Genomic DNA, 10,284 nt, shown 5'->3' with positions numbered 1-10,284 from the left:
ACACCCAGCACTGGGTAAGCACGATGGAGCTCCTAAAACACCTGAGGAAGGAATGACGTCTCCGCTGGGCAAGGCTTCACAGTTCCTTCCAACCCTGGGCCTTTAAGAGATTCTTCAATGAAGAAATAAGGTAGATGCAGAAAGAAAAAGAAAAGAGAAAGGAGAGAAGGGGAGGAAATGAAAGAATAAAATTAAAAAAGAGATAGGAAGGAAGGCCAGAGCCTGGAGAACATTCTGTGTACGTGCCAATCATCCATTTGCACAGAAGCTGGTAAGGGCCAGAGGGGACTGGTATCCCAGTGGACAGTCAATAGGGTGTCATGGCACCCTGGTCCTCCACCTCCAGCACCCGCCTAGTCCTGTCCTAGGAGCTGAGCCTTTGGGCCTGGCTTTGCCCTTCCATTAGGAAGGCTGGCCCAGGACAAAGGAGGGGAAGAACTCTCAGAACTCTGCCTATCTGCCTGGGGCACTCAGGGTTCTAGGGGGTCTCCAGCAAAACCCCTAATCCTTAGGGAGGACAGGAAGGATCCCTTCATTCCCCTCTCCCTCTATACCCATGACCAGAGAACTGGGTTAGGCCCAAACTGCTAAGCCCTCACCCGCCCAGCCAGGCCTCTGCCCAATGCAATCATGTGGGTGGATTCCTGAACCAGTTACAAAAATTGAGCCAGTCCCTGCCCCCTGCTCAAAGGCAGCATTTTCAAGCAAAACAAAGCTTTTATAATACAAGATGATATTTCTGAGCTGTGTCCCCAACAGTGAGGTGAGCTGCAGGGGCAAAATGGAGCTGTGACTCTCAGAAGGGACTTGTTCTCTGACACAAGTTTGCTGGTCTGAGCAGGGAACCGAGGCTCCAGCCCTGGGAAGAATCCCAGCCACCGTCTTTGCCAGGAGACAGGCTAGGATAGGAGGCTGGGTGTTTGGACATGGGCCCAGTCCCCAGCCTGCACTGGTCCAATTAGGAAGTCTTAATACTCACTGTCAGGGTGAGGAAGAAGAAACTGGAAGCTGGAGAGTAGGGACGAAATCTCAATCTGCTCCCCTATTTTTATGCCTTTCCTCTAGAGCCTCCCTTCCTGGCCACTCCCTATTCTGCCAGGGGATTCAGCTGGAACTCACAGCCAGCCCGACCCAAGCACCAGAGGCGGGTCAGGACCACAGCTCCCGCTCTGGCTCCTGCCATTTCCTTCTCCTGTTCTCCTCAACACAAGAAGCCTCACTTCTAGGAGGATTCAATCAACCAGATTCTACTCACCTCCACTCACCCCAAGAGACTCACAGACCTTGTCAGTTGTCCATCATTCACTGAGCACCCCCAAACATAAACACACACACACACACACACACACACACACACAGGCACACGCTTGGGCATGAGCACATGCACCTGTGAATTCCCCCACTGGCTTCTCAGAGAACAGAGGGACTGGAGTTGAAACAGAAACGAGGCAGTCTACACACACACACACAGAGCCACACCCCATCATAGCGACTATGTCAACCCAAGGAGTATTTGGCAGCTACACAACACACTCAGGCCCACCCCTCCACACACACACAGGCGCCCCTGAACTGTCTGTCGTTCAGTCTGCAGGGACCACCCCACCCTCCCTGAAGCCCCTCCCACTCATTTCCAGCCAGCTCAAGCCCACGTGGTTTCGCCCCCTGCGGCCGGGTAGTTGGAGGCCCTAAGAAGGAGCGGGTGCCGGGTGTAAACACCTGGCAAAATCACAGGACAGTCCAAGCAACGCGAACTCACACAAAGGATCCCAATGGGAGGATCCTGGGGGCTCCCTCCTACTGCGTTTTCCTCCAGCATCCCCCAGGCTTCCTTCCTCTGTCTCCCTCCCCCCCACCCCACAAAGAGTCACCAATCCCAGATCAAATCGATTGTTTTATTGACTGTTTACATACAGACGCCTTTAGAAAAGGGCGCGGGCTCCGGGGAGGGGGAGCTACTCCGCCCCGGGCCGCACTTGTGCTGCGCTTCGCGGACGGGCAAGTCCCGACGACCGAATCCACCCCCAATCCCAATCCCGTCGTTTACCTTCAAGAATAAAAAAAGGACCCCGCCCCAGTCGCCGCGCCGCGTCCACCCTCCCGCCCCCTCCCTCCCCGCCCACCTGCCTGCCCGCCCGCCCGCCCCCCTACACTACACGGTCACACTTTACAGAACACAGACTTCTCCTACAGACCACGCTCGTCTAGGACTACACGCCAGGCAAATACTGTTCTCGTGGAAGGAGGGGCGGGGCGGGGAGACGCGAGGACCCAGGGGCTTTTCTCCATCCCGATCCCGAGGCATCGTCACGAGCAGGCTTTGTGCGAACCAGGGCGCAAGCCCTTGCGTGAAACGCGGCCCAGGGAGACCGCACTTGGCTTCCTTTGCCCCCAGCGCAACTCGAACGGAGGTCTGGGCCACGTGCAGCAGCGGAACCCCAGCTGTGGAGTGCTTGAACTCCGGAAACCCCAAGTCACCCACAACGAATTTCACCGAGGACCAAGCCCACGCTCTCTGCGTTAAAAGCGAGCGCGGTTCCTCGTCGCTTTAAGCTAGGAGAGCCGGAGAGAGAAAACGGATTCCCTGTTGTACCCCCTCATACACATCCAATTTTCCCAGAGGCTGGGGAGGGGGTGTTAGCACCGGACCCGGAGCGTCGCTGTCTTTGAGGAAAAAAAAACAAAAACAAAAACAAAACACGAAAATATGAAAATCGGAGCGCGGAGCTGAAAGGCGCCCCAGGCACCAGGCTTGGCTCCAGCCGATTAGAAGCGGATTGGGGGTGGGGGGACAGAAGGGTTTGTTTCCCAGTCGCAAGGGGACTTTGAAACTAAAACTGGGGAGTTGCCACGGATTCCTGGCTTCTGGGACGTGCACCCCAGAAATGTTGGAGTAGGGGTCCAGGTGGACCCTACAGCGCTCCACGCAAGGGACATCTGCTGCGGATCCCTGGCTGACCCCACGCCACAGTATTACCACCAGATATTTCCGTGGTCTCCTCTGTTTCCTCTGGTTCCAGAGCCTACGGTGGGGCAGGCTGCAGAGCAGATATCTCAGATAACAATTAGGGTGGGAATGGAGAGGCGTGGATTCCGCTTCCTGGTCAGCGGGTGGTGCTTTATAGGGAGAGAGGAGAGTGAGTAACTGCTTGCCGTGGAGGGGAATTGAGCCCTCAAAGACAATGATGATAATGGGTGGCTGGGAACTGGTGCAGTCATCCCACTCCCCTCTCGAAGTCCCCAGTAATGAAGGTCGGGGCTGGTAAAGGGGCGGAGTAAGTGAAGGTTGCGGGTGGGGTGGTGGGCGTACATCCTGCCAGCCCTAGGCTTCTTCTCCCAGGCACCCAAGGTGGGGGATGGGAATGGGCAGGCCGGTGGGGCTGGGGGTTCAGCCTGCCGTCTGCCTGTAATTGCCATTAATTTCCTGGGCGATGTTGACTGCCTCGGCGCCCAGGGGCAGCCGATCACTGTACTCAGAGCCCGCCTCGAACTCCTCTTGGTTGGCCTTGGACTGGGACTCCACCAAAGAGCAGGCCGCCAGACTCTCCTCCCTCTGCAGGTCCCCACCTGGGTCCCCTTGCTCCGCGTCTTCGTCGAGGCTCTCCCCGGGAGCCTCTTCTGGCTCCACGACGTCTGCCTCGCCGCCTGCCTGGTAGCTTTTCTCGGACTCGAGGTAGGAAGCACGCGGGTCGAAGTCGGCGGCGATGCGTTTCTCCATGGGGTCAGGGGCCTGTGGCCGCAGTATAAGACGATAGGGCTTACCGGGGTGTTTGGCTAAAAGGTGGCAGCAGGCGGCGCCCAGCAGGGGCACGGTGGCCAGCACCAGGAGGAATACGCTCACAGCCACGATAACCAGCAGCGAGGGCAATTCCTTCTTGGTGGCAAACACCACTTGCACGTGGCAAGCCTCCCCGGCTAGCGCCAAACACACTGAGTAGTTAGTACCAGGCCGCAGGCCGCGGAACCAATAGGCGTTGACGCCCTCCTCCACGCGCGACCACTGCACTGCTGCGCCACCCCCCGCTGGGCACAGGTAGAGCAGGCGCAGCGGCCGCCGCCCCGGCCGCCCGGCTGCCCCAGCCCCGCCGGGCCCAGATCCCCAGCGCGCTGCCAGCGGCGTCAGCTGCACCCGAGCCTCGCGCTCCGCTACGTCCAGCGCGATGACGCCCAGCTCAAAGACGTGCTGCTTGAGCTCTGCGCTCTGGTTGAATGCGTGGTTGGACACGTACCGCGAGGGGTCCCCGTGGCCACAGCGTTGCTCCTCCGCCGGATCCGCAGAGATCTGGTCCTCTGCTTCCTCTCCCTCACCTGCCACTTCCTCCTCCTGCTCCGGCCCCGCCTCCGTTTCCCCGAGGATGCTAACCCGGGCTAGGCCTTGGCCTTTGATTTTGCCCTCGGGCTTGGAGGGTAGAACGCTGTTGCCCCGGCCTTTGGCTGTGGACTTGCGTTCGGAAGTAGGGGCCTGCCCTTCAGAGTCTCCCCCGGCGCCAGGAGCGTGCTTTGGGGGCCCGGCAGCCGCCACTGCCACGCGTAGTGAGGTGGAATTGGCCCCCAGCTCATTGTGGGCTCGGCAGGTGTAGATGCCTGCTTCCTTGGCACTCAGGAGGGGCACCAACAGGGAACCGTTTGTGAGGGCCAGGAAACGTGGATTGGCTGGGGGCGCGGGCCAAGCGGGTGCTGGAGTCGGGGTTGGGGCCTCCGTCTGCGTGGGCCCATCCCCATCTCCTTCCTCCTCCCCGTCATTGGCCCCATCTGCGTTGTCCTCCCCGCTCAGGACGGGAGGCTCTAAGACTATGGTGCCACCCGGGATCTGAAGTTGCCATTGCAGGCGGGGTGTGGGGTGTCCTTCAGCGACGCAGTGTAGCATGAGCGCCAGGCCGGCGGGCAAGGGGCTGCCCGGTGCCTCGGGCGGGGGCTCAGCACTCAGACGCACGCTGGGTGGTACACAGGACAGGGCGGGAAGGCGGTGCACCGGCACCCCCTGCAGCGCGGGAGGCGAGGCACACGCAATGGAGTCGGGCTCTGGTAAGGAGACCCTGGTGCTTGCGGCCCAGGTCTGCAGCCACACAAGGCTGCAACCGCAGTGGAATGGGTTGTGATAGAGTTGCAGATGGGACAGTGCGCTTAACGCGTCGAAGGTGCCAGGAGCCAGGGTACGCAGCCGGTTGTTGTTGATGCGCAGGGAGCGCAGGTCGGGCAGCGCACCCAGCGCATCCCGGGGCAGCGAGCCCAAACGATTGTGGTTCATTTTGAGCAGCTGCAGCGCACTCAGGTTACGAAGGTCGCTCCACGGGAAGCTGGATATGAGGTTGTGGCTTAGGTCGAGGTTCTTGAGCTGGCTCAGCACTGCCAGGGCGCCGGGCTCCACCGTGCGCACCTCATTGTGCGCTAGCCACAACGACGTGACTTGCGTGACGTCGGCGAAGGCCCCGCGCCGCAGCACGGTGATCTTGTTGGCCGACAGACTCAGCGTGGTCACGTTGGCCGGCAGTCCTTCCGGCACCTCGCGCAACTCCTTGTAGGCGCAGTCGGCGAACTGGTGCGCGTACTTGTCCACGCAGGCGCACGGCTCTGGGCATGCTCCGGCCACTCCTAGCAGAGCCCAGGCAAGCCACACAACCCGCAAGGGCACCATCGCGAATCCTGCGGATGGAAGCTGGGGAAAGAGGGGAGAAGGTGACTTATGAGATCCAGCCTCCTTCTCCCTATTAAGCTCTGCCTCCGCAAACCCGTCTGGGGCAGACCCTGGGGCCCCAGGAACCTTCTCCTCTGTGCCCAAGAGTGTCTCTTGGACACGAGTGGGGGCGCAATAAAAGTCTCAGGATTCAATGCATGCTCTCTCTCGGGCCCTGACTTCCTTTTCTAGCGGACTTGTGCCTCGACCCCTACCCCCCACTCCCACCTACCCATTCAGTCTGGCACTCCAGAGACTCAGCCGCTCTCCTGTCTGCTCTGGGCTCTGCCCTGACCCGCAGGTGTGTTTCTAAGCCTTCGTTTAACTCCGTGACAAGGGTACACAGAAAAAGTATTTATGTCTGTGGCCTGTTGTCTTTCCTCAAGCTCTTTGTCCCACTCACCGCATTCGCACACGTGCCCATGCATTCACACAACAACACAAACACAGCCTGGGCACCGCCATCAAACTTGCAACTTCTGCAGGGGTTTAGAGGTTCACAGCACATTTTCTAGCACACAAACACAAGGACACCCAGACATGGACACACTATACCCTGGAGACCTCATTGTTCTTTCAGCTGAACCTAGCATCCGGACAGGGTTCTCCGTCGCGGTGCTTTCCTGTTCATTGTGTGAGCTGACAGACACAAGGACACAAGTCCTCACACGAACCCACCCGCACACAGGCAGCACAGGCGTTCGCTTGCGCATGTACAAAAGCCCTCCACTGAGACCGAAATCCCAGCGGATAGAGAACTTGAGGTGGGAGGGAGGCGGGACCGGGGGCAGTAGGCTCCCAGCCACCCATCCCCCCCATACTGAAGCAGCCTGCCCTGGGCTGCAACTCCCTCGAGGGGAGAACCAAGGTTGCTGTGTCAACTTCTGTCTGAGGAAGGAGGTCCTTCCCCATGCATGGACCTGGAGCATTGAGGAGGATGTCACTAAAGATTCAAAGAATCCCCCCTCCCATCACGGAGGAGCCCTGGCAGCTCCCAGAGGGTATAGGAGTCCCCAAAAGACAGGTCATCGCGCAGGATTCTGTCCCTTTTCTACAGCTCCATGAAGCCTAGCACACCCCCCCCCTTAAAACCTTATACACAGCCACACAAACGCGCTTTCTCGGAGACTTCCCGCTCCCACCTAGAACTCCCTGCAGGTTGGGCAGAGCCCCTCCCACAAGCCCATCTTTGGGAACCCGGGTTCCCTCACGCTGCCTTTGCTCCCGGGGGAGGGCCCTTCCCCACCCCTCCGTGCTCCCCCCCATAGCTCCATCTGGGGTACCATAACCCAGATGGGTACCATAACCCTGGGTTGAGGTTGTGGGGCGGTCCCGCGGCTTACCTGCTGCTCGCTGACTCTTCGCGCACTGCCCTCGGGCTGCAGCCCCTTCTCCAGACTTGAGGTCTCCGAGCCAGGACACTGCCCAGGGGCGTTTTCCACATCTGTTGCTGGCTGTGGAAAAGACAGGGAGGGGCAGAGAAAGGGACAGGTAAGTATGAGGACCTCCCTAGCCCTGAGGTCTCGCTTCAGCTTTTCCTTCCGCGTCTGTTCCCCCCACGTCTGGCTGGCTGCTGACTGAAGAGAGTCCGCGCGCGCTCCCGGTGAGGCAGGGACGCGCACAGCCTCTCCCACCTCCCGCATCATCCACATTTGTTAAAGCCGTAGAGGCTCTCCCAGAGGCTGAGACACGTTGGGCTCAAGGGGCGCCCCCCACACTCATCGCTCTCATCTGGGCTCTTCCCAGTTCAATGCACACCCATACCCCATGTACCTCCGCATTTACACATCTGCAGACGTTGTCACTATGCCTAATCACATCGCCATCCTCCCCCCACCACGTTCAAACACATTGATACAGACACACACAGACCTTCACACCGTCCGCACAGTTGACCTTCACATGGTAGAATTATCCATCATCATGTAATAATTACCAAGTCAATGTGTTGAGGCCTCCTGACGTTCATACACATTTTCAAAGGCACACCTTCACTCGGGACACTCACCATTCTCTCCCTCCCGTGCACACACACACTTTCACGCTCACTCACCCTCACACGCTGGTCCCGCCAGGGCCGGGGAGCTTCACTGCTAATTGAACGAGAGCCGCTTTTACGCCCCGCAACACGTGAGACAAACCATCTTTAAGGAATTTGGGGGAAGGAAAAGCGCACAACTGAAGGGGGGGGGCGTGTCTTTGCCTTTAAACTCTTTTTGCAAATGCCCGCTGTGGCACAGACAAACCTGAAGTAGGACCTGCTGCGCTGTGCGCAGCCGGGCTCCCGCGAACCCTTCCTTCCCGCACCCCCCTCCCCACTACCAGCCTCCTCCCCGAAGCCACGTTCAACACGATGCATAATTGATAGTGTTAGCAGAGCGTCTCACCCTCCCTGCTATTTTTGCTAGGATCTGGGTAGATGGTCTCCCCCGCCCCCCGCCAGTCCAACCCGAAGAGAGGCGAGCGCACGACCCCGCCAGGAGCCCGGGAAAGAAACGCTTGGACCCCAGCCCACCGCCGCCCTGGCCAGCCTCTTAAGCCATACTCTTTTAAGTCTCGTTTTTTGTTTTTTGTTTTTGTTTTTGTTTCGTAGCTAAACCAGCGCTTGAAGCCCACAGCCCAGTGAGCCGCCTGTGCGCGTTCCCGGGTGCGGTGGGTGCGCCTCCCCAGTGGGACAGCCTGGACGCACCCAAGTGCCTCACCCTCGGATCTTGCCAGTTCCGGGAAAATGGGGCCCCGGGGCTGCGGCAGACAACAGCACAGGGATGGTTACAAAACGTCAGCTCCTCCAGAGCAGTGTGGGCTGGGAACTTAAGGCCGGAGCATCTCTCTCACTGTCCCTCCCTCGCCAACGCCTTCACAGCCTCACCAGCAAACACACCGTCAACCCCACACACTTAGCCCCCAGAGCCTCCGCGGCCCGCCACCGCCAGCATGTCTCACACCCTTACACAACAGCCGGCCTCGGCAGATTCGAATACTCGCTGTTCCCGACTCCTGCTCCCTGTCTCTGGCGAAACCCCGACATTTCTTTAAGCGACGAGGAGGTGGAGGCACAGGAATGTCGAGGCATTTGGCTAAAATTCTCCTTCACTGCCCATTGCAGCCCCAGAGACAGAGTTGCCCGCCAGAATCCAGAAGGGGATACTGGCTCCAGGAGACACCCCCCCCCCAGCCTCCTCCCTTCCCCCGTCCTTTCCGTAGACATAGAGCTCTCTCGGGGCACGCGCGGCCCCCAAGCCCCCCCCCCCAAGGGGACGGGGGGTTCTCTGGCCGGTGGGTCGATGGCCCGGGTTTGGGGCCTCTGAGGAGATCAATCTTCCGATTTGAGTGTTGAGCATTTTAATGAGCTGGGGAAGTGGGGAAGAGAGACAGACGGGGAGCGCTATAGCTGAAGAGACTATCCGACTCATTCCGAGGATCTTTTGTAAATTAAATATGAACCGACCCGCGCTCGCACGCTCGGCATCCCTCCCTCTCTCCTACTCCTGCGGTCGCTGCAGGCGGCCCAGCGGGCTGGGACCAGCACCTTTCTTTCCTTCCGACCAGAATTGAGAACCCAGAACTTCACTCCACCTGCCTGGGCTTGTGGGCCTCACAGACGAACTGGGGGAGGGGCACAGGGACGCCCTGAGAGGGATGGTGTCTTCAAGGAGGGTGGAACGCTGAGAGCACCTCGACTCTGCAGTGGGACAGCGCAAGCAGCCCCCTAGTCTGCGAATGAGTCCCTGAGGCTGGGCCAGGGAGTGGCGCGGTCGGCGGGTCTGGTATAGCCTCTTTGTCCGCGGAGCAAGGGCGAGGGGCGGGGGCGGGGGGGGTGCGTAATGAGAACGCTGGGTGGGGGGCGTTCCCGCGAGTCTTGGTCCTGGAAGAGGGGTCTGGGAGGTGAGGGACCAGTTGCAAGGTTGGACAGTCGGGTCGTCGGTCCTGGAGACTTCCTGGGCGCGGGGGAGGGGCGCCGGCCAGAGAGGCTGGGGACTGAGGCTCTGGCGGGGAGGCGCACAGCTTGTGGACCCTCCACCCAGTTTTCACCTTTTTTCTGGTTCTTTTTGCCGTCGTCTTGGAGGCGGAAAGGTAGGCAGGCGGGCGAGGGACAACTTGGAAGCGCTGATGTACTAGAAGACAGAGGCTGGGGAGTAGAAGGGAGAATGGGCTCGCTCATTCTCCGCGGAGAGCTTCCCAGGCCCGCAGGGACCCGCCCCTCCAGCGTCCCGGGAACCTCCCCGACCCGCGGGCCAAGTAAGACCCCATTTCCTAGGCTCACTTGCCGGGGAGACAGAAGCCTGGGGAATTCGGCAGGGACACAGGGCTCCCGGGGCCAGGACGGCGGCTAAGGATGTGGTGGCCACCCAGACGAGAGCTCAGACTCCCAGGGGTCCCTGCGACACCCGCCCACTCTCCAGCAAGCGCTTTTGTTCCCCCAGCCGGCCCCGGGGGGTGTGGGGAAGACAACCCTTACCCCCGCCTTCGACCCCGGAGCGCCCAGTGCCTGCCCTGGCAGAGTCCGCCGAGGCCTGGGATGGGAGCCACGACTCCAGGATCAGCCTCCGGGCTCAGCTGGGAGAGCACCACACGTTTCGCCCCGCGCCGCCAGGGCGCGCAGGAGCAGG

At 60.1% G+C, this 10,284-nt stretch overlaps 1 protein-coding gene across 3 annotated transcripts; it reads right to left on the bottom strand.

Moving 5' to 3' along the window:
* Positions 1 to 2,357: 2,357 nt before the first annotated feature.
* Positions 2,358 to 10,284, bottom strand: ISLR2 (immunoglobulin superfamily containing leucine rich repeat 2). 3 transcript variants are annotated; one of them, XR_004383580.1, is made up of 4 exons: positions 10,134 to 10,284; positions 9,707 to 9,803; positions 7,018 to 7,128; positions 5,630 to 5,656 (listed from the first exon to the last, which is right to left on the bottom strand). XR_004383580.1 is itself a non-coding variant. In XM_032865031.1 (2 exons), exon 2 carries the CDS (start codon positions 5,633 to 5,635, stop codon positions 3,389 to 3,391), a length of 2,247 nt encoding a protein of 748 aa, XP_032720922.1. In that variant the 5' UTR covers positions 5,636 to 5,656; positions 6,239 to 6,274; the 3' UTR covers positions 2,358 to 3,388. The 3 variants fall into 3 exon arrangements, 1 of the variants encoding a protein (XP_032720922.1); XR_004383581.1 differs by lacking the exons at positions 9,707 to 9,803; positions 10,134 to 10,284 and adding an exon at positions 7,547 to 7,711; XM_032865031.1 differs by lacking the exons at positions 7,018 to 7,128; positions 9,707 to 9,803; positions 10,134 to 10,284 and adding an exon at positions 6,239 to 6,274 and having other exon boundaries at positions 2,358 to 5,656.

This window comes from Lontra canadensis, unplaced genomic scaffold (assembly GCF_010015895.1).
Source record: "Lontra canadensis isolate GAN:19392208 unplaced genomic scaffold, GSC_riverotter_1.0 scaffold28, whole genome shotgun sequence".
NCBI classification, from domain to species: Eukaryota; Metazoa; Chordata; class Mammalia; order Carnivora; family Mustelidae; genus Lontra; species Lontra canadensis.
Note: the sequence above shows the minus strand (reverse complement) of the source record. Positions and strands in the feature narration are given on the sequence as shown.

Coding starts and splice junctions, on each gene's coding strand:
- ISLR2 (XM_032865031.1), bottom strand. CDS start 5,635: ATGGTGCCCTTGCGGGTTGTGTGGCTTGCCTGGGCTCTGCTAGGAGTG.